Source organism: Cygnus olor, chromosome 1, assembly GCF_009769625.2.
Source record: "Cygnus olor isolate bCygOlo1 chromosome 1, bCygOlo1.pri.v2, whole genome shotgun sequence".
In the NCBI taxonomy this organism is placed as follows: Eukaryota; Metazoa; Chordata; class Aves; order Anseriformes; family Anatidae; genus Cygnus; species Cygnus olor.
In genome coordinates, this window is record NC_049169.1 from 115,475,455 (window position 1) to 115,500,648 (window position 25,194).

The 25,194-nt window shown below is 44.1% G+C and overlaps 2 protein-coding genes across 22 annotated transcripts in view; both read right to left on the bottom strand.

Annotated features, from left to right (window-relative positions):
• Positions 1–17,450, bottom strand: part of PRDM15 (PR/SET domain 15) — a 34,504-nt gene extending 17,054 nt beyond the window's left edge. For 3 of the 20 annotated variants that reach the window (XM_040530294.1, XM_040530261.1, XM_040530208.1), the window contains exons 1-10: positions 17,215–17,448; positions 15,938–16,086; positions 14,119–14,164; positions 10,770–10,863; positions 7,716–7,869; positions 6,616–6,868; positions 5,278–5,400; positions 2,521–2,619; positions 1,482–1,706; positions 708–843 (exon numbers count right to left, since the gene is read on the bottom strand). In XM_040530294.1, the coding sequence (XP_040386228.1) occupies positions 708–843; positions 1,482–1,706; positions 2,521–2,619; positions 5,278–5,400; positions 6,616–6,868; positions 7,716–7,869; positions 10,770–10,863; positions 14,119–14,155 (1,121 nt within the window). In that variant the 5' untranslated portion in view covers positions 14,156–14,164; positions 15,938–16,086; positions 17,215–17,448. Of the gene's footprint in view, positions 1–707; positions 844–1,481; positions 1,707–2,520; positions 2,620–5,277; positions 5,401–6,615; positions 6,869–7,715; positions 7,870–10,769; positions 10,864–14,118; positions 14,165–14,627; positions 14,719–15,937; positions 16,551–17,214 lie in introns of those variants that run through there. The other 17 variants (XM_040530303.1, XM_040530285.1, XM_040530249.1 and 14 more) reach the window with 12 other exon arrangements.
• Positions 17,451–18,727: 1,277 nt separating this feature from the next.
• Positions 18,728–25,194, bottom strand: part of C2CD2 (C2 calcium dependent domain containing 2) — a 39,955-nt gene continuing 33,488 nt past the window's right edge. Inside the window, exon 14 of one of the 2 annotated variants that reach the window (XM_040530390.1) lies at positions 18,728–23,219. In XM_040530390.1, the coding sequence (XP_040386324.1) occupies positions 22,993–23,219 (227 nt within the window). In that variant the 3' untranslated portion in view covers positions 18,728–22,992. The remainder of the gene's footprint in view (positions 23,220–25,194) is intronic. The other variant, XM_040530400.1, reaches the window with a different exon arrangement.

Below are 25,194 nucleotides of genomic sequence, written 5' to 3' on the forward strand. Positions count from 1 at the left end.
CAAGAAGCAGTACTGTTCTATTTCCCAGCACAACCACCAGTTGGAATGCATTTTTGATGGTTCTCTATCTGCTAAGAACTTCAGTATATAGCATTACTAGCTAATTTTCAAACACCAAGGACTTTATTATACTAAAAAAAAGAAAAAAAATCATTCAAAAATACAGTTTTATCAAGCCGGAAAGACATCAAGGAATTTAAATCAGTCAATGATATTTAGCAGTCTCCCTGAGGTTCTGGTATACATAAATTTTCCCTTCCTAATGCTCTAAGTCTGAAGTATCATGCACATGAATCAGTATGAAGTCATTTATGAGTTAAGACACAAACCAGACTGAATAATAGTGGTTAGCTTTTTTTTTTTTAATGCCAAAAACTCTTTGCCTGCTTTAACACCAACATTCAACAAGAGTAATATTTCACTGTGCAACTGGAAGAGGCTTTGGTATCACACTGAATGAAACCATTAACATGACAGAAAATTAAATTCCCATGGTTTATATTCTAACCTTCTAGCACAATTATTTCACCAACTGTGCATCATCCTACAGTGCTCGATCCAGCTTTGTGGCTCTTCTAGTGGCAGCACCATGCAGTTTTACACTAATGAAAAACAGCATCTGTGGGCTCAGTGTTTGAGCACAGCTGTTACACGCTACTTAGACTTGATTAAGCCCGAGAGGAAATTCTGCATCCCAGAACACTTACTTTGTGACTGAACTGATGCTGTTTGTGGTGCTAGGCATCTTTCCTAAAACCAATTCCATAATCCTCTCTTCTGCAGCTGAAGGCAGGGCTACCTCATCCGGCGGGACTTCAGTCGCAGTGTCAGCTACACGTTCCGCTGCAAACACATCATAAAAATACAGTGTTAAAGCGGAGAGCTTGAAAGAAAACCTTAATTGCAGGAATTTGCTTTTGTAATGACATGTGGCACTGAACTAGGATCCTTGACAAGTAACTGATTGCAAATGAGTAGGTAGTACTTTCAAGACAGAAAGGGGCTACTGAATCACAGGTAGGCTGTAGCCAACATCTCTTACGAAGGTGTAATTTCTTACCTTTCCAGCCTACTACTACAGTTGACTATGCCTCGCAAATTCCCATCAGAACTTCCCTTAAAGGAATGTAAGACCCTGAAAAAAGCCCCTTCCAGGAATACACTGAAAGGCAGAGAGAGAAAGCTCTCTCTTCTTGAGGGGGAAGATGCTTTCTCTCCTGTTCCTTCTTGCAGGATGCTATGCAGTTCTCTCTATTCCTAAAATTGTTGAAGGAGAATGCAGGTAATCTAAGCACAGATGTTGCAACCTTTACTGTAGACATGGACCTCGCAGATAATTAACATGAGGTTTGTAAATCATCTGCTTTAGTGATCTGCCCAAAAACGTCCACCCTGACTGTGCTTTACCTTTTAGGCCTTTCTGAAAACTAAAGACATATGAGGGGAACACGTACTTAGCATTGTCTTAAGTTTTGTCTTACCTGCAGGCCCCTTCTCTTCAACAACGACAAGGGGTGTTTCTGCTTTTGCTGTTTTGGGCTTTCTTCCCCGTCTGGCCTTCCTCCTTGAGTCTGTACTGGCACTAGCTGCATCACAAACCACTGGCGGATCCGCGGGGGGAGTCTCTGTTGCTTTCGCTGCAACAGCCTCATTTTGGCTGGCTTGGGGAGCACCTTTAGCTTGTTCCAGGTGACTCAGCAAGTGCTCTGGATAGATGGAAAGAACAAGAGAGTAAAGAGGAAAGAAACTGCCATGAAATCCCCCAAGGGATAGATCTAGCTGAAGCCTATCAATCAGGTCGACCTCATTTAACAGAGACTCACTTCAAGTTATTTCAGAAGCAGTCACAATACCACCCTAACTAAAAGCATACAGTCTATTAAACAACCAAACAATTACTAACATGGACTGCAATTTTTAAGAGATTTGTTAGGTATAACTGGAAATAGGCTGTGTCCCTGACAGTGTGTACATTTTTCCAAAAACCCAAGTTACTTAGCAGCCTAAGTTCCCTTTTCAAAAATGATTTCTCAAATGGTCAGAGCTCTTAAATATTTTAAATTCTTTAGAAGACTGAATAAAACAGCTGGAAATGAAATGCAGAGAAAAGGAACCCACATATTTCATTACCTTTACTACATCTGTGCTATAAATACCAGACAGATAGTATCATTAAGTATAAGCTGACGTCTCTGATGTTATAGACCATTCATGCAGTTTCCTGTCCTTGATATTCCTAATGCTCACATCATCTTCTAGACAATAATTTTATTTCTTCTAGATTCAATATCACAATTGTATGCCTAGAGATTGCCTGCTGCCACATCAATAACATCATTGTTTTACCTTTCGCAAACAATTTTTACACAAACATATAAGACCTATTTTTACACGAATATATAAAACCTTTATTTTAGTGCATCATGGATGAGGACATGGCTTTGCAGTCTTGTGCTCTGGGAGAACAGAACTCTCCTAACGCTCCTCAGTACTCTGGCATCAATTTCTAACACTCCTTACCTGTCAGCAGCTGAGGCTCTTGGAAAGCAGAAGAACAGACTTTACACGTCCACTGGCTAGACTCTGCTTCTGTAGCTCCGCTGCCTTCTGAAGCGTTCACTAAATCACAAGAAGTAGTTTAAAGCTTTGAAAATGGGAAAAATAAGTAGTAAACCCCCGTAGCCTTGTTCCTCTTGCAGTGACTCCCTGCATACCACAAAGTATGACTTAAGCAGTAAGTGGCCCACAGAGGCAACTGCTTAATTTTGAACTTCCCAGCTATATTCCCACCAGCAGACCAAACAAAACAAGTAGTCACATGCCTGTTACGCGTGCAATTCACGAGAAACTTAAGTATGATTTATTATCTGGGACCACTTTGGGATCTTCCAGACATAAATACTTGAAAAGTCAAAACAGATGAGAACACCGAACAGAATCCAAATGCTGCAGGGAAGAACATTGGTGCTCTTGTAAGGTCCCGAGGGTCCCTTTATCACTTTCTAAAGAACAGTGATGATCAAAGACACGATACAAATCAATTTTTAGCAATGGAGCTACCGCTGCTCTTCTGCGTCAGTTGAGGACAGAAGTGGAGAAATCCTCCTTGCTCTCTCTGAAGAGCATCACAGATTAAGAGTATTTGGATTAACAGACATAAGGGTGAGAACAATAAAAACCTGGTTTTGAGTGGTTTCATGAACTGGATGTTCTATCAGACTACCGTATCAGTATTTTAATTAGCATATCAGCTAACAAACACACATGAAGATATTAGGAGGAAAATGGATCTGGAATTGAAAAAAAGGTTACTTTGTTCACAGTCCCTTGTCTTTCACTCTTTGGACGACCTGCCTGAATTTGCCAAGTATCTGATAAGTCTGGACTGGTTCACAGAATTTTTGACACACAAAGCTGAATATTCCACAGTACACAAGAATTGCCCAGGAGAGTAGGATGACACTGTAATTAGATTGAGTGAATGCCAGTGCAAAAAATTCAAACTGTACCTCAGTTTCTGCCACAGATTTCCTGTATGACAGTAAGCAAGTCAGTTAATCTCTCTCTGCCTAAGGACCCCATTTGTAATGGGATGATAAAAATACTTCCTCCTTCTCACTCTTGGCTCTTAAACCAAAATAAAAGACTCTCTGAGGCAGAGATTGTTCCCTGCTACAAACACGTTCAACATTCTGCACTACACACGTCAGACCTCATCCGCACTGTAATAAATACATAAAAAAATGACTCGTTAATTCAAAAACAGAACTTCCTTCTTCACAGGCTACAAAAAGAACTTCTTATCTTGAGAGCTTTGTCCAGGAGGCCAAAGACAGCAAACCTGAACCTCCAAGTTCTGCATAACTTAAAACGTCAAATTGGTAAACAACATGTAAGCTAAGCTATTGGATCCGTATCATGATGTTGCTGGCTAGTAAAACTGAAAAGCCACCATCTGCAAAACGGAAATCTGTCTTGGAAAATTATCTCCGGCTTTGCACTTCCCTTGCTCCTTCTACCTACCTCAAACCTAGAGACCCTAGGTACTAGGTGTACTGGTTTGCCAGGGAGAGTCACGTCCTGCACAGGTTCCCACTTCTTCAGGCTTCCGGGGTTAAGCAAAGACCTGTCAGTTGCCAGAAGCTTTGCAGGACTTGGGGCCAGCAGTCAGAATCAAAATAGGCATATTTTGTTTTGTAAACACCAAAAGACTACAACAGTGGGAACACTTTAAGGCTCCTCAAGTGTAACAGTACACATTTTGTTTCTGTTGAAGTTGGACTTTCAGACAGTAGTGTTAGGGATGTAGAAAGGGCTGTTCAAATTCTTCACCATTTTTTTTTTTTCAGGAGAAATCAGTTATACTAAACTGAAAGGCAACTGCCCAGACAGCTCCATCTTTCAGCTGTGACAGTATCCAGGTAAACCTGAACCTCTTCTGAGGAAGTACACATCTGCAACAATCTCCTCCTCTTCTCCTTACTACTTTTAACACCAGTAAGCAAAACTTAGCAAACCAGCCTTCTCAAAGAAGAAACCCAGAATACTTTCTTTTGATCCTGATCTCCAAACTATGTACTCTGAGTTTACTTCAAGGCAAGACAAGGCAACTCGTGTTAGACAGCTTCTTAATTGCATTGTTCTCTTATCAGAGATTACAGAGGAATTGCTTCATAATCAATCTTGGGGACTAAGCTTCTGTGACACCACTAGTTGTTTCCCGACCTTGTGTTCTTTGCCAATGGTATCTGTATTGCTCATAAATTTACCTAAATCTGAGTTTCTGTCAGCAAATACAGTTTGAATTCTTCTAGACTTCTGGTATCGCTGTAATTTAGGGATGGGCAGCATTCTTGTCGTTTCCAAACAGCACTGTTCTTACACTCACATTCTCATGTTTTCTTCTAGCACCTGACCATTTGAACTACTACAGTTTGCAAAGAAAGTCTGCAGATTTTCTTTAGAATTGCCCCCACCAAACCTTAACCACCTCCAAAGTCAGAAGCAGTTATGGTTTTCATGAAAATCATCTGCCTAAAGGTCTTTTTGTCCCTTCTGGCCTTTTTTGAACCTGCCTATGAGTTTTAAGCAAAGTGCCCATGAAAATAAAAAGAAAAATCTAGACTTTCAAACCCTCTATATTAGTATTTGCTGAATGTTACATAACCACGATATCTGCAGAGAAATGGTACACCCAGCAGCTCTTTAGATCTGTATCTACCCTCTTTAGATCTATATCTACCCTCTCTCTCTCAAAAATAACATAACTTTGCATACCTGCTGGATCAGCTACTGGTATGCTGGATTTTTTCGTTTTTTTATGGGGGAAGACAGCAGTCGAAGGCTTTGAAGAGACTTTGTTCCCCTCTTTATCATATTCCATCACTACCAAGCACATATCTGTGGAGAGGAAAAACAGTTCCTTTTCTTTACTTTCCAGACCCTTTGATTCTCCTCCTCTGTACTGACAGCAGCACGCATAGTCACAAAGTTTTGCCTAACAACAGGCCTGCAAAACACATTCTCATGTAAAATCCTAACCAGGACATTTTTATGCCTGGATTTGCATAAATGCCTTTGATGTTATGGAGTATATAGTGAAAGTGCTGAAGACAGAAAGCAGGACATACCTAAGCTTTTTACCTAAATATTTTTAAATACCCATTTGCACACACCGTATACATGAGAATGGGTTGAAAATACATGAATGGGTTAAACTACATAGGAAAAAGATGAAACCACTCAATTAATACCAACTGAAAACATCTTAGAATTTATAAACGTGTTAACAGGACTGATTCAGCATTCAAGACTGTGCTCACCACCAAGATCAGCCATAAAACATGCTATTGGCATTGGCCTCTCCCCAAGACATTTGTCACCCCAAATTATACTCAGCATAGCCATAACAGTGTGTAAGGAGTACTCCCAACTCAACAACAGAAAGAAATTGCCCTTGCAATGCTAAAGGATCATGCCCTTTAGCTGTAGAAATGCAAAAGTAGAAGAAAACCGAGGGGGCAGAGGAATAAAAGGCTTCTGGCAGTTCCAATTCGGACTGTAATAAATCTGCTGCTTTCTTTGCTAGTGCACAAGCAATCATGTGGAATGGCACCTCACGTCTGAACTTACTTCTTTCTAGTAGCTTTCACGTGAGACTGCATAAGGTAAAATTAGTTTTTAACTGTGCAACAGTTCTGAGTAAAACCAAAACATTTTCACTACAATTGTTAAAAAAAAAAAAAAAAAAAGGCTTCTTTAACAAATCTGCATATACGTTTGGACATACACTGACACCTGAGCCCCTTTACTTTTGTACCCTGAAGTGCTTCTGATGCAACTACCAGTTACTTAGTTAAGAACTATTTATCCAGGTTGTTGAGCCTGAAGAGGCCAAATCATCAACTAGGTCATCTGTTTTCAAAAACTCAGATATACCATGGTGAAGAACCCATGCTTTCTTCGTGTAAGGCAACCATGTACGCAGGTTAGCCTGACTCTAAAGGCTAACATATTCAAGGTCAAGGCCTATTCAATAAACAGCACTGTCAACTACAACTATCAGTCCCTATCAGGACTGGGCCCTTAGGAAGGAAAAAAGGCCCCCACACATACCATTGGCAATACTAGAGACCTGCTTCAGCACTGGCTTTTCCATTTTTTTGGCGTAAAAAGCTGCATACCACACTCGCAGCTCAGTTCCTGGTGGGATGTCCCGGGAGGTGGTGAAGTAAATATCATTATCATGCTGGAAGGCAGTTAAATTTTGATGTTCGTGCTCAGTGGCTGGCCGCACCATCATCATCCAGTTGCAATCATCTTCATTTGAGGTGTCAAAGTAAACCAGGGGCCCATCCTTCTGGAACACCTACCAAGCAAATTATACATGCAATAAAACCGTAACTAATAATGCAAAGTTAAGAATTTATACTTTCTGCTTTGTAATGGCTTTTATTCAGCGTACATCAGAGATAAAGCAAGCCTCAACACGTGCATGCATCAGGCATGTATCATGTATCAGTGTCATCCTCAGATGAGTAAGTCTGAGACAGACTACCAGGGGCAGCATGGGAACAAAGAGAACTTCCATCCCCAGAAGTCTTGCTATAGCCACTAGTTTTTCAAAAAATTTGAATGACTGTATATAGGTAAACAGTGTGGAATCCAAACAGCACACTGGGAAACACCCATCAGCCCATGTCACATCTCTAAATCTTTGCTTCTGAGTCATGCATTACTGAATTACATTTTTACTGTGGCATTTCTCCCACCAAAACTTTTCAAGAGATAAATAACGCAAATGCAAGACAGACGAAAATACATTTATTCTGCATGTTCCATAAGAATAATGCACATGCCATGACTAAGCAAACAAAATCAAATTGAAGAGAGTTATTAAAAAAAAAAGAAATGAACTGCCATTGGCATGACACTTCCTATATCATCACGTTTAGGAGACAGACAAGCAGTTTTGCTGACAGTATTCTGGCTCTATCTCCTATAAGAACATTAACTCCAAACACGCAGAAGAAGCCTCTCGATCAGTTCTTCTGCATCTTGCCCAGAGAATGCTCGTTTAGGTAGACTGGTATAGGGCATGCCTAAAAGATGTCCCAAATTACCACCACCATTTTTTTTCCGTAGTAGTAGACAGCATAAAATCATCATGGGTAAAACAGACTCGCTTTAATTGCTTTACACATGCCCTATCTTACCTTCAGTGGAAAAACTGATTCTTTTTCAAGCTTGGCAACTCTCTTGGATTCAAATGGGCCAAACTGCGTACGTTTCACTAGCTGCGTCAAAGCAAATACTCCTTCAGTCCCATCTTCCAATTGTCTTATCTCCAAATTAGAAGGCAGCGATGATCTAAGATTGAAGAGAGAATTGAGTTATATATGGGATAAAACTGCAAGAACCCATCGAAGGAAGATGTCAGCATCTATTTCTCCAATCTCTGGAGACAGAAGATAGTTTTCTGTCAAAATACCCTGATTTCTATGAGGATTTATAAACAGAGGAGAAAAACTACCAGCAGTGGAGGAGGGCCAAATCAGCAATTACTTGAGAGTGCTCAAGCAATGTAAGTCCAGAGACCCAACAGGGTGCACCTGAGGGTGCAAGGGAGTGGTCCAGTACCACAGTGAAGCTGCTCTGTGTCATCTTTGAAAGAAAGACCCTCGGCATCAGGGGAGGTCCCTGGTGATTAGAGAAAGACAAATGTTGCACTCTTCTTCAAAAAAGAGAAAAAGGAACTGCAGGTCAATCAGCCTCGCTTCAGTCCCTAGGAAAATCATGGAGCACGACACTTTGGGAGGTATTCATGGGCACATGATGAGCATGCACTGGTTAAGTGAAATCCACGCCTGACAAACCATTTGTCATCCAGGATAAAATGACCTGGTTTATGGATGAAGGAAGAGCAGTGGATGTCACTTCCCTTGACTTTAGCAAGGCTTTCAACACGATCTCTGACCATGCCATTGTATCCAAGTCAGGATGTTATGGTCAAACACCAAATACAGCCTTGATTTTTCAGCTCTGTGCTAGCAAATGAAAACCTAAATATAATCAGACAGGCTACTGACTAGAAGTTGACACTGGCTGATCTGCTCTCCTATCTAGATGAAGAGAAATACAGAACGATTACAATCTTAGTGATAAGCAAATGAACTGAAAAAAACTGCTTTCAGTTTTAGTAACAGAATATGCAATGTTAGAATCGGTAAAGTTCAGGAGACGTTTCTTAACGCTATTTTTCTAACCATATAGCATTTATTTCATCTTTTCAGCGGGACAGAGGAAAACAACCATCATGTGGTTATGCAACTAGACAGGGTGTTAAGAGATTCATATCCAGTTTGTGGTTAGACTTGCCCTCAACCTCAGACAAATCACTCTCTCAGATACTGTTCCCCAGATGTAAAATAAATTACATCTTGTTTCAATTACATTTCTTGTTTCCCTTTCTTATCCTACCGGTTTTCAGCTGTAAACTCTTCAAGAAAATAAATACATTTTTTTGTAACATGGTCATTTTTAAATTCTGCTTTTAAATCCAGCAGCCAACGCTTCCACTAGGGAACACCTATGCACCTGTATGTTCAAAAAGGCTGAAAACCAGCACACACGCCATAATCACAAGCGTTCACAATTGGAAGATCTGGACACTACTGCAATCCTCCACCATACAAAGAAACAAGAGTATTAAATCACAAGGCAACAACAACAAAAAGCCCAACCATTAAAGGTACAAAATCATAGTTTAACTTGTCACTGAATCCGTTTAGTATAGGTTGGAGTTACCGCACCGCCTAGTTTGTGACCAGTTTTTAGAAAAGCACCTCCATCACCAGTTTCATAGAATCACAGAATCATAGAATATCCCGAGTTGGAAGGGACCCATAAAGATCATCGAGTCCAACTCCTGGCACCGCACAGGTCTGCCCAAAAATTCAGACCGTGCGACTAAGTGCGCAGTCCAAACTCTTCTTAAACTCCAACAGGCTTGGTGCAGGGACTGCTTCCCTGGGGAGCCTGTTCCAGCGCGTGACAACCCTCTCAGTGAAGAACCTCTTCCTGATGTCTAGCCTGAAGCTCTCCTGCCGCAGCTTGACACCATTCCTGCGATACCACTCCTTCAGGCATTTCAAAATTACCCTCATGTCCAAAGCAACTCTACTGTCAGGGGTGTTACAACAGTAGCCCCCATGAACGCTGGTTGCCTAAGTTCGTTTTTTGAGGATTTTCAGCCACAGGAAGCTGACGTCTATCAGGAACTTACACTGGACTGCTGGACTTCCTGAAGGCTCGGAGATATGGCTACTGCTCCTGCACACATCCAGCAAACATACCCTGGGACACAAAGAGCATCCTGCCCATGCAGAGAGGGGTCACGGCACATGCGCAGCTGATCCAGCACATCAGATGTTTGTTACAAAATGATCCTGGGAAGACACAGTATGGCTTGCATAGCCAGAACATGTCAGACTTGCTGCCCACTTGCCCATGGTTTCTCTGTGACTTTCCAAGAAATACAGAAGCTTCATAAAGCTCGTGAAGCCCACTGAACTCACTTCCCTTTTTGGGATCTGTGCTGCATCTTCATGATAGTTGTTTCTCCTCCTTAGCAAAAGTCCCACATTTTACACATTAATGTAAATTTTGCCTACAACGCCAGATTTCTTTTCTCTGTAAAGAATACGCTACTCGCTGCTGTTTTCTCCTACTACGTTTAGCCTATTTGTTTCTTTTGGCAAGCATGACTGTTTCTGCTGCGCTGTCGTAGGCTTACTGACAGGAGTATTACCCATAATCATTCATACAGGCTCACAATAATGAGAACAACTTGTTTTGCTTCTCAGTGGAGGAATTACAGAGGTTATACCAAGCAGGAGGATACAACCATTCACAGCACTGGGAAACCCTTCTGTGCTTGTCTGAAGCCTGTATGGTACATCTGAGGAGAGGAACGAGCTGCAGGTACTCGACCAAGACATCACCCCATCTGGCGCTATCTCACTTTTTGCCAGAAACTTAAGCAAAGAAGCCAAGTCCTGATGAGCAGCAAGTTATTGTTTGGCTTCAATTCAGTAGAGCACTTAAGTTTATGCATCGGTTTTTCTAGTTCCCTATCAAGGCTGTGTCCTTTTCATAGACTAGGACTTCACTTCTCAGCTGTCAACGTTAACAACCCAGTAACAAGCAAATACGACTTGAAGAACTAACGTGAGCATTGGTTAGCCAGCAGTGACACAAACGCTCCTTACCTGGCCCTGCTCAACACAAAGGAGTCTTTGACCGTCACCACCGGGCCCAGCTCAGGACACTCTGAATCATGGTACTGCCCACAGTCCTCGCACCCTGCAAGGAAGCAGACAGCAAAGTTCATGGAAAATGCTGTTGTAGTACAGCTGCCTCTTTCAAGAGCCAAATACAAAATCTAGAACAAAGCAAAATACTTATCAAGACAGGGTTTTATTTATATTGATTAAAAGAATACATATAACAGAACACTGAGGTGATAGCTGGCACCTATGTAGGTGAGATAATACACACTATGATCAGTACTATCAGCACACAATTGTTTAAATCTTCTCTCTGGGGGAAATAATTACCTTACATGCACAGGAAATATTCTGCTTAAAGATGGGATTATTCTTCCGATAAAGTGCCACGATGTCTAGCAGCCTGAGAAAATTGCATTACTCCCTTCATTAGAACCCAGGCTTTTAGAAACAGCTTGAATAGCACGGTCGTTTTAGAAATAAGAGACGCGAACCCTGTCCCCTGGCGCCAGCAGCAGAACCTGCGCAAGGCACGGAGGCAGAGCAGGAGCCGAGCACCTGATGCGCTCGCACTCCTCAGGCACGGCAGAGGCAGCGTCTGGCAGGGAGTTAGCAGAGCTCGGAGACAGCTTCTGGTGCCTTCCCAAACAAGCCGGCTGACTAAGCAATGCGCCGAGGCTACTCCTTAGCTCACTTTCAGCCCACCTCAATTAACTTCTAGTTTAAGTGTAAATTACTCAGACCTGAATGGCTCCTAAGAAATAACTTCCAGACCGGGATGATTTGAAACTTTGTAAAATAAGCCACCTTAGCAGGATTTCAAACGCACGTACACTGCTTCACCGTGAAAACCAGCTGTCAAACTGCCCTGCCCGGTCAGCTGCTGACGCAGCACAGGAGATGATCACACAGGGGTTATCTTCTTAGCGCTCCCCATTCACAAGGACAAGTCAGGCAACCCCAGCAAGGCTGCAAAGCAGAGGGTGGCTACACTTTGTTTGGGATGAGAACAAGAAAAAAGCAATTTCGTTCCAGGGCATGCTCCCTCTGGTGAAGATAAACTGTGCTCCTAACTGGAAACCCCTCCCTCCCAGTTTGTCTCACTGAACTAAGAACTGGATCTCTTCTAAGACGAGGAAAAGGGATCCCAAGCTACACAACACAGCCCCCTGTTGGTCGTGCTGTTTGTTTTTCTTTTTCTCCTGGCAAAAAAAACACAAGAGCTTAGCAGTGAAAATCCACATACACTTCACAAATGGCAGTGCCAGATCATGCAAGCCCCAAGCCCAGCCACTGCTTCCTGCACAGCTCTTTGTGGTGCCTCCTGGTGAACTAAGTCACAAAACAACCATTTTTTCCCCATCGGTTCATTTTTCAGCAGAAGGAATTTCCCAGCCCAGTTTGCCACACTGGGAGTGGCAGTTTACCATCCCACCATCCCACTCGTATGTGTGGCAAATTCAACTACCTGTAGCTCGCGCTGCACTTCATATACTAATATAATCTGGGTTAAATGTAAATTTCCAACACCAAATAGGGTGGAGGAGCCACAGAGGAATGTGTAAAGGAGACTGCTGAAAAGAACCGGATTATCACCACCAATGGGGACTGGAAGGAACAGCCGGAATGACGGCTTCTTAAACTGGCTTTGCTGCCAAAGGAAAGGAAGCACTTTGTTTGCTCTTCCCCTTATCTTTTGACGACACCGAAGCAGCCTTCACTTCTGCAAAGACAGCCTCTGCACTGCTTCAACGAGCACTGCCCAAAACTACAGGTGGAAATAAGATACGTGTCTCTCGCTGCTTCATGGATGAATGATCAAAGCGGAGGGAACATGAGACTGACACGGTGTGGCACGTCTCAAAATCCGAGGGATGCCTTGGAGCAGACAACCCCCACGGCTGGTACGCTCGCCGTATGTGACGCCTTCAAGAGATTACGGCCACGGGAGAAATACAAAACTAAGCAAAACAGCATTTTGCCTAAATGCCAAAATACCCTGGGGAGGGCAAGTTCACAAAGTTTTATGAAAAATTTTCCCAAACTCTCCTATGTCTATGAAATACATATTCAGTGGCGTTAACTGTGGGAGCGCACAGTATCATTTACAGCAACTTGCTTTTCCAGACCTTGAGCAGTCCCCAAGTTCCATGGCAAAAACATACAAAGAGCACAAGAAAGCTCAAGAAATTTAGTGACTTCTGCCTCCACCGGAAGATGAAAAAAGGCCATGTGACACCATCAATCTAAAATTAGGGAACTATGTCACATCCCCATCCTTTTTGGCATCTACCAGGGTCTTTTTATGAAAAGGAAGACACCGTAATCTCACCACTGATATCTGCAACTCAACAAAAATTCCCACCAAGTCATCATTGTGTTTTAAGGAGCCCCAATAAACATGTTGTAGAGGGAAGAGTTAGCTGCCATACGGTCAATGCACAGCTGTGGAGCCATCAAGAGTGAAAGACTGTGGATTCATATCACCGAAGACACGGGCTCCATTCTGCTCTTCCCGGATCAGATCCACAATACCCAAGTCCCCTCTGCTCACACGTGTATGTGAGCGAACTCTGCATCTTCCAACCCTTTTCCACTGTAGCACCAGATCTTGCACGTCCAGATGGGTGACAAACAGAGGGGTTAGGATGGGAAGCAAACCTATAGCTGAGGTCCACCAAGCACAGGCTGCTGCCCACTGTACCCGTGTGGCACACCAGCCCCTCTTCGTGCTCCGTGCTCTCATCGTCCCAGATCCAGGGGCATGGAACCCAGGCTGGCACACGGGGTTACACAGCAGGAGGAGACCACAAAGCTGAGCTGCGAGCGTGCGAAGCGCCGGCTGAGCCACCGGAGCACAAAACCATAGTGAAGGGCATCAGCAAGACCCGTCAGGTCAAGCAGCGAGCGCATCTCACACTGGGCTCGTCCTGAAAGATTAACCAGCCTGCATCCTCCTGCTGGGGGGACAGACCTTGAGCTGGGGCTACAGGTCAGAGCTCCCCGTGCAAAGCCCTGGCTGCCAAAGCTGGCAGTATAAGCACAGGGCTTAGACTAGTCCCTGGCAAGCCCCGAGCCTTCAACCACACTTATTTCAGCCACGAAGAAGCTGTTCTGCTAAGTCACATCCACAGGGCTCTTCATCTGTTTGCCAACGGAAACAGGAAAATGTGTATGCTTAAAATTAGCAACGTTCTCTCTACTCCCCCATAAGCTGTCTGAGCTTCTTTTACATAAATAAAAACTGAGTCTGTTTTAGTCTTTAATTTCAAACGTTCTGCACAGACAAGTCACATCACAAGAAGTAAATCATCTTCCTTCCAATACTTACAAATAAACATAGTCTCATCGCTGCCATCTTCAGCCATTTTTTAAACCTGCCAAAACACAAAAGATGAAGTTAGTTCTGAATGAGTTTTACTTTCACCATATTAGTGAAACATCCCGTTACGGAGTGATGATGCTGACTGACCCAGAGCACACCCAAACACACTCCTGGCTCCTGCAGGGACAGAAAAGGAAAATGCCCCAGTGACTGCTGTGTCGTTACACGTGCTGCTGAAGTCACTAGCAAGAAGCCCAAATGGAGCTTCACGGGCACTTCTCTCTAGGCAATGCCATCTTAAGCAATTCCCCCCCCGCCAACCTCCAGCCATTTCTCTGTGTCTCTGCACCCTGTGTTAGAAGCTCTTGTGGAACCTCAGAACAAGCAACATCATATTGCATGGTAGATTAAAAATCATCGGTGAAGGGTTGGATTACTGATTTAATAAACACAACAACCTTAAGAACCTAAACTCTGCAGATATGATCACAGATCTGTTCCAAAGGCAAACGTACAGTTTGGTAACAAGCATCACGAAACAGAAAATCAAATCCCGTCTCTGACACTGACCTGCCATGAAATGGTAACCCACCAATTTGCTTTCACCTGTAAAATAAGGATAATCCATATTCACTTTTATAAACCAGTTTTGGCAGTATGTATTAAAAACTCTCATAAGCACTATTTATTGCTCCTCGATGTCTAGACAATCTGAATTACTTTTGGCAAGCAGCCTGTGATTATGCATGACTAAGATCACACAAGTGGGCTCTAGAAGACAGTTTTCCCTTTTCGAACCTTGAAATTCTCCTCTTCAAATAAGGAATCTTCCCAATGCCTCAGCAAGAGGCAAAGCAACACGAAGACCCTGACTTAAGTCCAAGAGAGAATGAGGCTGCAGAAACAGCAAGGACATTGGTCAAGAAGAAACAGGCAAGAGTAAGAGCCTGAACCCGTGAGGAGGAGGACAGAGGAGAGGAAACATGACCAAAGACACACCAGAGGAAACATGACCAAAGACACACCAGGCTGGCAGAGCCCTGTCTGAAAAAAGGCATAGAATTTGCTACTGCGACAACAAAAACCTGTCCAAAGATGAACACAAGCCTGGGCACCCCAGCCTCCCTGCATAGCCCTCCCAAATCCTTCTTCTCGCCAGCAGCACAGCCCCTCCTAACGCCTGCTGCCTTGTAAGGGGCTATCGCTGCCAATGTAGCACCAGCCGTTTATGGCTCCTGGGGATTAAACACATGTAACAACACATTTACACGTTTATACAGAAGTCTGGTGCTGGGCAGAAGCAGCAAATCAGGGAAATTCCCCAAAGCTCTCTTCCCGAAAGCAGTATACGCAATGAAACAGGTAACTAGTACAAAACAAGCCATAGAAAGTGAATCATAGACTGATGGCAAGAATGGTCGTGTTTTGCTTCCTAACCAAGATGCTCCGTGGATGCTCTGCACTATTTCAAGAAGTGTTATGTCCAGTTATTTTTAGACAGTTTGTGTCCTGACAAGACTTTCATCGTAAATATGGCTGAATTAACAAGTACTCTTCTCGGTCAGTGGTTCAGACACACAGGGGACACGGTGCAGCAAGATCAGCAGCACCGCTGTGCAACCTGCTCTTCAAAGGCGCGCGTGCTTTCCTGTGTCACACTTCCCAAACGGCAGATTGATGACATGCAGCGTTACCAGAGCACCAAGGTCAATCTTGCTCTAGCAGCCCTAAGATCAGAACAGCAATAAAGCAGGGGGAGAAATCACAGTGGCATAAATACCGGTCAAGGTGATGGAGAGAAACTGCCAAGGTCCCTCACACGTACCTCACTTCACTGATGAGACTCTATATTTCAGCTATTATCTGCATTAGCTTAATTTTCAGTTTTGTAGCAAGCGCTTTCATTTTCCACAGAGCAAACTTTCTGATTCAGCCTCCATCTTTCCTGCGCTCAGCACAGTGACCTGCTGTGCTCTGAAAAAAAGAGGAACGGGCATTAGGTGTCAAATACAGCCGCGTCTCTTCGTGCAGGTGCAGGAAGAGGACTGACTGCCTTGCACTATTAGTCTTTGCACTGTTATGAGCTCCTGAGGGGTCTTCTTCTCCCTCCTACTTTATTAAAGCGTAAGGGAGGAAGGAAGGACCCCAGAAGTGGGTTTAAGGATCCTGCTTTGCAGACGCGGAACTTCTCACCTGTGGGCTTCAAAACCCTTGGCAAACCTCACAAACCCCGTGGGCTTCTGAGCCTAGTGCCATGATGTCACCTGCTCTGGCTGCTAACCCAGGCGCCACACCACCTCACGCGGCGGCACCGAGCACACACTTCACAGGGTTTATTTTACCTTTCATCTCCTGTTACATTATAGATTTTTTATTCAGGGCTATTTTTTCTTTATTTTGAAGCATTTCTGTCAGAAAAGTATTCCACGAAGCCACCCGTCCCACTGCACCTAACCACCGCCTTGCACGGACAACCAAAGTCAGTGAGAACTCCCTTTATTTTTCACGTAAATATGTCACTCTCTATACATTTCTCACATTAAAAAAAAAAATATTTATATATATATATTTCCACACAAAGGGGCAGGCATCGCCGGGCGGCCACAACCCAGGTGGAAACGCACCCCGGGGGGCCCTCCCGTGCCCTCAGAGCGGGGCAGAGCGGGCGAGCGCCCCAACGGCCGTAACGGCCGTAACGGCTGCAACGGCCGCCACCCGTCACGGAGCCCGCGGGGCCGGCGGAGGGCTCCCGCTGGGGCCCGAGCCGCGATCCGGGAGCGGCTCCGCCGGGTTTTGCCTCGGACCCGCGGCGCTCGCCCCCCTCCCTCCCTCCCTCCGCCGCGGCGGCGCGGCCGCTGTAACAAAGAACAGGCGGCGTGGAGGCGGAGGAGGAGGACGGAGAGGAGGGGACGGAGCCGCCGCCGCCGCCGCCGCCGCGCCCGGAGCCCGCCCCCGCCGCCGCCCCGGCCCCGGCCCCGAGCGCCCCCGGGGAGCGGGGGGGGGAGGGGAAGCGATGAGGAACGGGGGGAGAAGCGGGGGGGGGGGGGAGTGGAGGGGGTGTCCGCGCGCGGGGTGGGGGGGGGCGCGGGGCGGCGGCGTTACCTGCCCCGGGAACGGCCCGAGCCGGATCGGATCCGGGCTCCGGGTTCCGATCCGCTCCGGAAACCACGCGACGGCGGAAGACGGCGCGGCCGGGCGCGGGGCACGCTGGGAGGTGTAGTCCTCGCCATGTCCTCCTCCCGTTCCTCCCCCCCCGGCTGCCGCTGTGGTCGAGAGCCTGTGTGAACGGGATCGATAAATAAATAAATAAAGTGGTTGTCTGAGCGTCAGGGTGCTCGTTTAAGGGGGATAAGCCTGTGCTGCGTAAAAGTGGCCCTGCTTTTCTTCTCTGTGAGAGCGGTGAGGCCCTGGCACAGGCTGCCCGGAGAAGCTGTGGATGCCCCATCCCTGGAGGTGCTCAAGGCCAGGCTGGATGGGGCTTTGGGCAGCCTGGTCTGGTGGGAGGTGTCCCTGCCCATGGCAGGGGGGTGGAACTGGATGGGCTTTAAGGTCCCTTCCAACACAAACCAGTCTGTGGTTGTCGGATCAGGAGTTAACTGCACGTTTCTTAGCCAAAGCAGTGTGGGTTTACAATGCTTGTATGCCTGGACCCTGCAGCTCTAACACGCTTTCTATGTACATTTTTTCAGTATTAGCATCAGGCCGTGAACTTGTGCGTTATACCTGGCTTGATCCTTGGGGTAGAGATGAAAAAAAACAAAGACCCTTTCTATTCACTGTTCAGGAATGATGAACCGGAGGACAGATTGTGGCACCTGCTTTAGCTCGGATGCTTCTTGTCACTTTTGCTAGCATACCCTCATAGCATCACAGAAGTTAAAAATAAATAAATAAAGACCCAAGATTAGAGCAGAAAGGAAAATGAGGAAACTATCAGGAGACCAGTAGGGAATTTCAGCTAAGCACTTCAAGGATTTGAAATAAACAGGCAGATGTGGGCAGTAACTCAGCAAGGCAACATAAAATTTCCTTGCAAAAGAAGGTGCAACAGTCACTTTTGGGAGGGACAAAAAAACACCTCTGTAGCTATTTTCATGTGAATGTTTTGTCTTGTTTTCCTCTGGTCTGGTAGGGCTTGGTGGGAGTATTCATTTAGAAGATATTTTTTTTCAGCAAAAAGATTGCAAGAGAACCTTATTCACAGGCAGTGCTCATTTTAGTACTGGTGTCTTTCATACAGGATCTATGCACTAACACCCCTTTTGCCTCCCAATATCTCCCCCAAATTACAAATGGTTTCAGGATAATACAATAACACTGAGAGATGAAATAATGAGTAACCACAGTGATTCCACAATTCCCCCTCCCATTAGATTCCCACCCTGTCCATGTTTTAGATAATTCTCAAGTAACAAGAGAGGGCTACTTGTATGGCCGGCTGTGCCTGGATTATCAGAAAAAAACCCACTGTGTTGGCACAGAGTAGGTGGAGGAGTCTGCCCCCGGATAAGCAGGTGAACTGTCTGCATTAAACAACAGGTCAAATTCGTGAAGGAGAGTAGAAAACTGCCTATTAAGGTTGGCTGACTAGGTACGTAGGACAGCACACAACCCAGAGACAACTGGCGTTTATTGTATGTACAGCAGTAGTTATTTCTTTAAAAAATCCTCGCGCTTTTTAGTGATGTAATAAATCTGTACATCGTAGGCTTCTTAATTACACCAACTTAATTTTACATACACACACAGAAAAACAACAACAAAAAAATAAAACACCACAGAAGTGACCATCACAGTTGTATGCTAGGAAAAAATGTTTTACTCCCCCTGGAATATCAGAGCATAGTACATTATTGGGAAATACAAAGTTACAGGATTGGAAAGACCTCAGATCCCTCCTTCACAGGTACTTCACACCCTGCCAGCACCTTGCATAGTAGCAGTTTGGATATCCTGAGTGAAATGATATTATTCACCCGTGACTTCAAGCAATCCTCCCTGTTATGTAGTTAATCTTGAACTGTTTGTCACCGAGGCTGCAGCTCAGCAACACGCCGAGGCATTTGATAACTTAAAACATGCGAATAAATCCACCTAGGTGCTGTGGAGGTCGGAGCAGGACGTCAGCTGTGCCTGCTCACAGGGGGAATGAATGCCTTTGGAGCTCTGCTACGCTTCATTCTGGAGCATAAGTGCTTATCCCAAGCTTCAGCTCTGCAGTTAAAATGTAGCAATAAGCTAAAACAAAAAAATCCAGGTGACTCCCACCTTGTAGAGAGCTCTTGGCCCTTGTAACACCAAGATTTACCAGAGCTAAAAGAGATGTTAAAACAAGAGCAAGGCTCACTTCCCCCATACACGTTCAACAGCATTTTATGTAGTCAATTCCACTTTTTCTATGATATTTCATGTATCAAGAACACCAAAACATTACTTGAAATACATAGCCGAGAGCTTTCATTTGAAAAAAAACACCTGGGACTAGCGAGGAGCTGCAGCACCAGAAACAACCCTAAAATTTCACCGATTCTCAGAACTGGTATTGCAGGCAACAAACAGCATGGTCTGAAAAAAGCAGTGCTGGAAACCAAGCCCTCTCGAGAGCCGGGCAGTAACTACGGGTCTGTATGACACAGAGCCCCAGCCAAAGAGCCAGCACGGGAATAAAAATCTAACAAAGTGTAAGAATAAAGCCCAGAATTTATGCTTGTACAGTTTTATTACCTCTCCATTAAGCCGAACAAATTTGGCAAAGGTATTTTGCTTTTTAAATGAATATTTTTTTTTCCCTTATGACATCCCTTTTCCTTCCTGCTGCCTCAGTTTCGGAAGTGTTGTGTATAGTTAGGAGTGAAATGGCTGACATTTTCTCCTGGGGTGAACTGGATGTGAAACACAGTGATTTAGGGATAAAGGAGCCCCTCCTCTTTAAAGAGACTTTTAAAATGATCTTTAAGTGAACTTTAACAAAGTTACCTAGCTTGTATTCACATGTGAGATATTAAGCAGCTTTATCACTTTAATTTACAAAGAAATTTCTAATTCTTGTACTACTTGTTCAGTCAAAATTCCCAGAAAAGCCAAGGCAAATCTTGGCTAGGTAGGGATGCAGGTCATCATGTCATAAAAATGAAAAGCTTAAATGTCATAAAGCAAAAGCAAATCACAAACACAGACTAAGAAGGTTCAATTATGGGCAGAAAAATTTATCTCGTTTTTACAAGATGACAAAAATTATTTTTTTGGAAGAGGTGAGGAACACACGCCAGCCAGATGCAGAGGTCAAACATCAAACCAAACGATGTTTATTTTCCTGAGGAGTGAAGCCAATTAAAAAACAAGATTCCCGTGATTCCCTTTTAACCCCAGATGCCTTGCTTTCCTCATCTTCATAATTAATTCTCTCTCAATATACGTGAGCCCAAATCTTCACACAGTTTGCAGTATATAATATATATATACACACACACACACATTGCAGTTCCCACCATTAAGACACACATTTAGGCAATTACCAAGATTTTCAGAAAGATCAACCAAAAAAAAAAAATGCCTCAGGGTGCATCTGTTCTTTGGGGTAAGTAAGATACAAGCAAACCCTTCTGTATTCTGCACGGTATTCAGTGTTATTTCCACCGCATTCTACAGTAAATGATAAAGCTTCTGTAAATTAAAATCCCAGTTCAGTAATTTAAACAGACTCCAAGTAGTGTTACATACTCCCTCTACATTCCCAATTCTCCAGCTCTTAGTGTACAAGGTGCTATCCACAGAGCTGTATCGCTTTGGTTTATTCAATTTGGTGGTTAGCCTTCCTCCTTCAGCAAATAAAACCGAGCATTTAAAACATAAGGGGGATTTCATCACCCACCCTGCCCCATTATGCAAAGAGTTCCTAGCAAAGTCAGGGGGAAAAGTGCATGTTGAGGGAACTTAACTTCAGGTTTTTGGATGCTCAGATCGTGGTCTGCTATTGAATGAACGAATCCTAACTTCTGTTTTGTGTTAAATTAACTACAAACAAAAGTGTTCACGCACATTCAAGCAGGACAAACCCGTATTACTAAACTGGGATTTTTAAACACATTACAGCTCCAGGACACTCATGTGTAACAAATATTCAAAACATAGAATATTAAAATGCCTTCAAGTGTTTTCGTAATAAGCAGCATGCTTAAACATACAGCCATTTGATAGTCTGGACTGCTGTACTACAGTGATTTTACTAGGTTACACATAAATGGTATTTTTTAAACAGTAGACTCAGTTAAAAGATTTTGACAATTCATTTCTTCTACTATTTTGTTGGTAAAAAAAAAAAAAAAAAGAAAAAGAATCTAGTTTTATCTCTGTAAAAGTATTTACCAAGGAATCTAGAGTCCATTGGAAGTTTTGATACGCGTTTCTGTTCTTCAGTGACTTTCTATTTTTGAAGAATGGTTTAAGTTGAAAGCTGAAATATCTGCCAAAGCCTTGGATGACTTTTAAGGGGCAGGAATGGGAAACCCTGTTGGCAAAGCAGGCACAATCTATCTTCCATTTGTGTCAGCAGTTTTGATGGAATGGATGTTTTTATTGGAGAAAGCGAACAGGCTTGGTCCTTCGTCCTCAGTAGGAATGTATACAACGGAAAACTACAGGTATGCATGAAAGGTGGTACCTGTGAAATACTGCCTTTTACCCTTTTAAATAGCTGAAACAAGAACTATGCCTTTACTTTCACCAGTTTTTCCTTTCAATTTAAAGGAGTTAAAGGAGCCAGCTGCAATATTTAATGAGGGGAAAAAAGTCAGAAAACCAACTGAACACTCACCCCGTGACCACACTGGTAGATCTAGAAACTGAAAGACCGAGGGAATTGTGATCATTATTTTTTTAAAAGCTCTCTTCACAACTGTGTTTTCTAAGATCTCAGTAAGTATTTGGCAAGTAAAACAAGCTGTCTAATGAGAAGTTTATATAGGGTTAAATATGCTCTGTTCGACACTTATTGCTCCTAGCTTTGCATTTGATATGATGGTTTATTTCCTTGTCTAACAAGTACTTGGTAGAAGGAATTAGAGCCCCTAAGATAGGTTTTTGCGTTAGCAGCACAGCTTCTCACACGGAAGAAAAGCTACAGAGGAGAAGTCTTAAATGTTTTGCTTGCAAGTAGACTCAAGTAGACTTTTAAAAAAGTTCTGTTTTTTAGAGTATAACTTATGCACAGAACATTAAACAATATGCTAGTATAAGTGTTTGCATAATTTATTGATTTATGGCTAGTATAAAAGGCATCTCTCCACCTACATGGACTGAGCAGTTATTATAGCAGGCTACAGATATTACAGTAGGCTATCTTAATCAGCATTTTAGTTCTGCTTCTGAAAACTTACCCGTTTCCAAATTACAATACAAACTGGATCTGGGTCTCTCTTTTCCCTTTCAGCCTGACCAGAAACACAAGCTGAGACTTGCGTTGCTACTGCTCCATGCTGCAGCAAGGAAGCACAGTGGTATCTTCTCTCTTGATAGTGGTTCAGCCATAGGGCAGGTATGATTTTTCAGTTCTCAGCTCCCCACTAATGTAAACTAGGTGCTCACATGCAGGTCCTCTCCACCTGCACCATTCCCTGTCCTCCCTCATCTTGTACAACACCCCACACAATCCTCCAAAAGCTGTCACGATGCAATTAGTGCTGCTTGTATTTGGAGGAACAACTTGATAACCAGAGAGAAAAGCGTTCTGGAAGAATAAACAAAAAAGACAAGCCTTCTGTTTATTCCTTGACCGCTGCATTAGTGAACATCATGTTATGCAAGTCATCAGCTGCATTCGTATTCTCTAGTACTGCTCTGTAAACAACTGATGTGCAATACCCCACCAGAGAGCATCCAGTCTTATACACATGGTTCTGCTGAAGCACCGTTCAGTTTGCTCTTGCTTTTGTTCTTGGAAAGCAGCTTCCTGTTAAGAAGACGTGAAAGCGTGCCTCCCTTCTTGCGCGTTTCCTCTGACAGGGGCTGCTGCAGGTAGACAAGATCGTTGTGCGACTGGCTCATTCCCGGGTCCTTCTGATGGTGTCGCCGACGGAAGAAGAGCTTCGCGCTTTTTTTCAAAATCCCACCTGCAGAAGCAAAGAGCAGAGGCACGGGACACTTTAGACAGAACGGGCTGCTTTCCTCTTGGACTACAGCTTTAGCTGTAATTGCAACACTACTAAAAAACAGCCTGGGTCTCAACATTTCCAGTTTGAGCACAACCCTCTTAACAATTCAGTGTTAGAAAGCTAAGAGAGTGGTGCATCTAAGCAATAACATTGATGGTTTGTAACTGATGGGACATAGGAGCACGAGTCCCGCATTGGAACAAGTGATTTTGGATACCGGCAAACGTGAGCAATCGCTGCGCTTTCAACCAGAGGCACACATACGTACGCTACATGCTACTGAATCCACCTTGCCCCACTCTTGACCCAGCTCTCTCCCAGCCAAACACCACGGAGAAATTCAGGCTCTGTGAAGTTATGTATTTCTCTGCTTCTCCTCATTCCATGCAGGTATCATGCAAACTGAATCGCTTAGATTCACGACAGACTGTGGTAGCTCTAGATCTATGCATATACACACGCTCTTACAGCTAGCAGAAAAGTTCAGGAGAGAAGAGCTCACACTCATTGCTGGAGGAGCACTAAAGAAAAAGTAGTTTTTCCTTCAGTTCTCTCTGAAACGATGCAGTTGAAAAGGAAGGAAAGCTACCGTGCAATCTATCTACGAGCAATCAAGTATTAATCTTCTGATTTCAACTTCTAAAGTCGATCCACGCATCTCAGGCAAGTTGCCTTCCTTACACTTTGTTTCAAGCGTTCTTCTGAAAGCTACGATAGTGTTCAAACATACACATGCACAGCGTTTAGTTTGGGTTGCACACTGGGTTCTCAAATGTCAAACAGGCATATGCAACCTTTCTAGTGCAATAAGAGTACGGCGTATTTCACAGAAAGAATGAAATAGAGAAAGAGGTGTTACTGTCTGCTGTTTCAGCAGTAAAAGGAGCTGAAACGAAAAGATTACCCCGTTATGCACAAAGTGAAGGTGGCATTTTAATCTGAAGCGCAGTACACAGTTGGTGCCTGAGCTCAGCACCTGGCAGCCAGCCCGCACACAGCAGACTTGAACAAGCCAGGCTGCACGTATTCTACAAGAGGTCAGCACCATCACCTAGAGTAGCCATCATCAAGCTCTTGCTGTTTGAAAATCCTGTTAGAAATAACAATTCACCTCAAATAGACTGAAAATAGTATTACATCTGCTTCCAATAGATTCAGAAATTTGCCCAAATCCCTTCTTGCGGTAAATTAGTCCAGGTTCCTTTATTTTGTAGTACTCCTCCTCTTGATCCCATGTCAAACCTGCTATGCAGCCAAGGCAATTGCAGCTATCGTCTCACCAGGGCTTCGTGCTGGCAACACCAGACACCAGTAGTCTTCTCTCTTTGCAAGCTCTGGCTGTTTCTGCAGCCAGCATTGTGCCAAATTCCACCTTCCCTTTCCATGTGCATGCCTGATGTGTAAGGCAGCTCAGCTGGCAGGGATGCTACCAGCGGCACTCAGCCCGATGTCAGCACATCAGCCCAGCGTTAACACGGTGGTCGTTTTGTGCAGAACTGGGCACTGTCGTCGCCCCAGTGGCACAAGCCAATTTGAACGAAGGAGGACCCAGGTAGCAAGCCAACACAGGGGGTTTCTGGCAGTCAGGCAGGATACGTGAGGACAGTCTCCTCCCTGGCAAAGCTTCCGCAGCCTGTTCCCCTACCATAACCAGGTTTCCTTACTCCTTCTCAGATCAACTATTAGATTTTGTCACCACACAGTCTCCATTCTGCTTTTCCTCCCATTGCAAATGGATGCAAAAAGCAACACGCAGACTAATTCCTGCATGTGATCGTGTCCAACAGCTAGGATTACATCATTATCAAAGGACTCGACGCAGGCTGCATGGCATTTTGCACAGCAGCAGCTGCAGAATAGGCAATTCATGGCAGCCCTGCTCCACGCAGCCAGATGCTTTGTTCAGACCGGAACACTTACAAACATGTGCTTG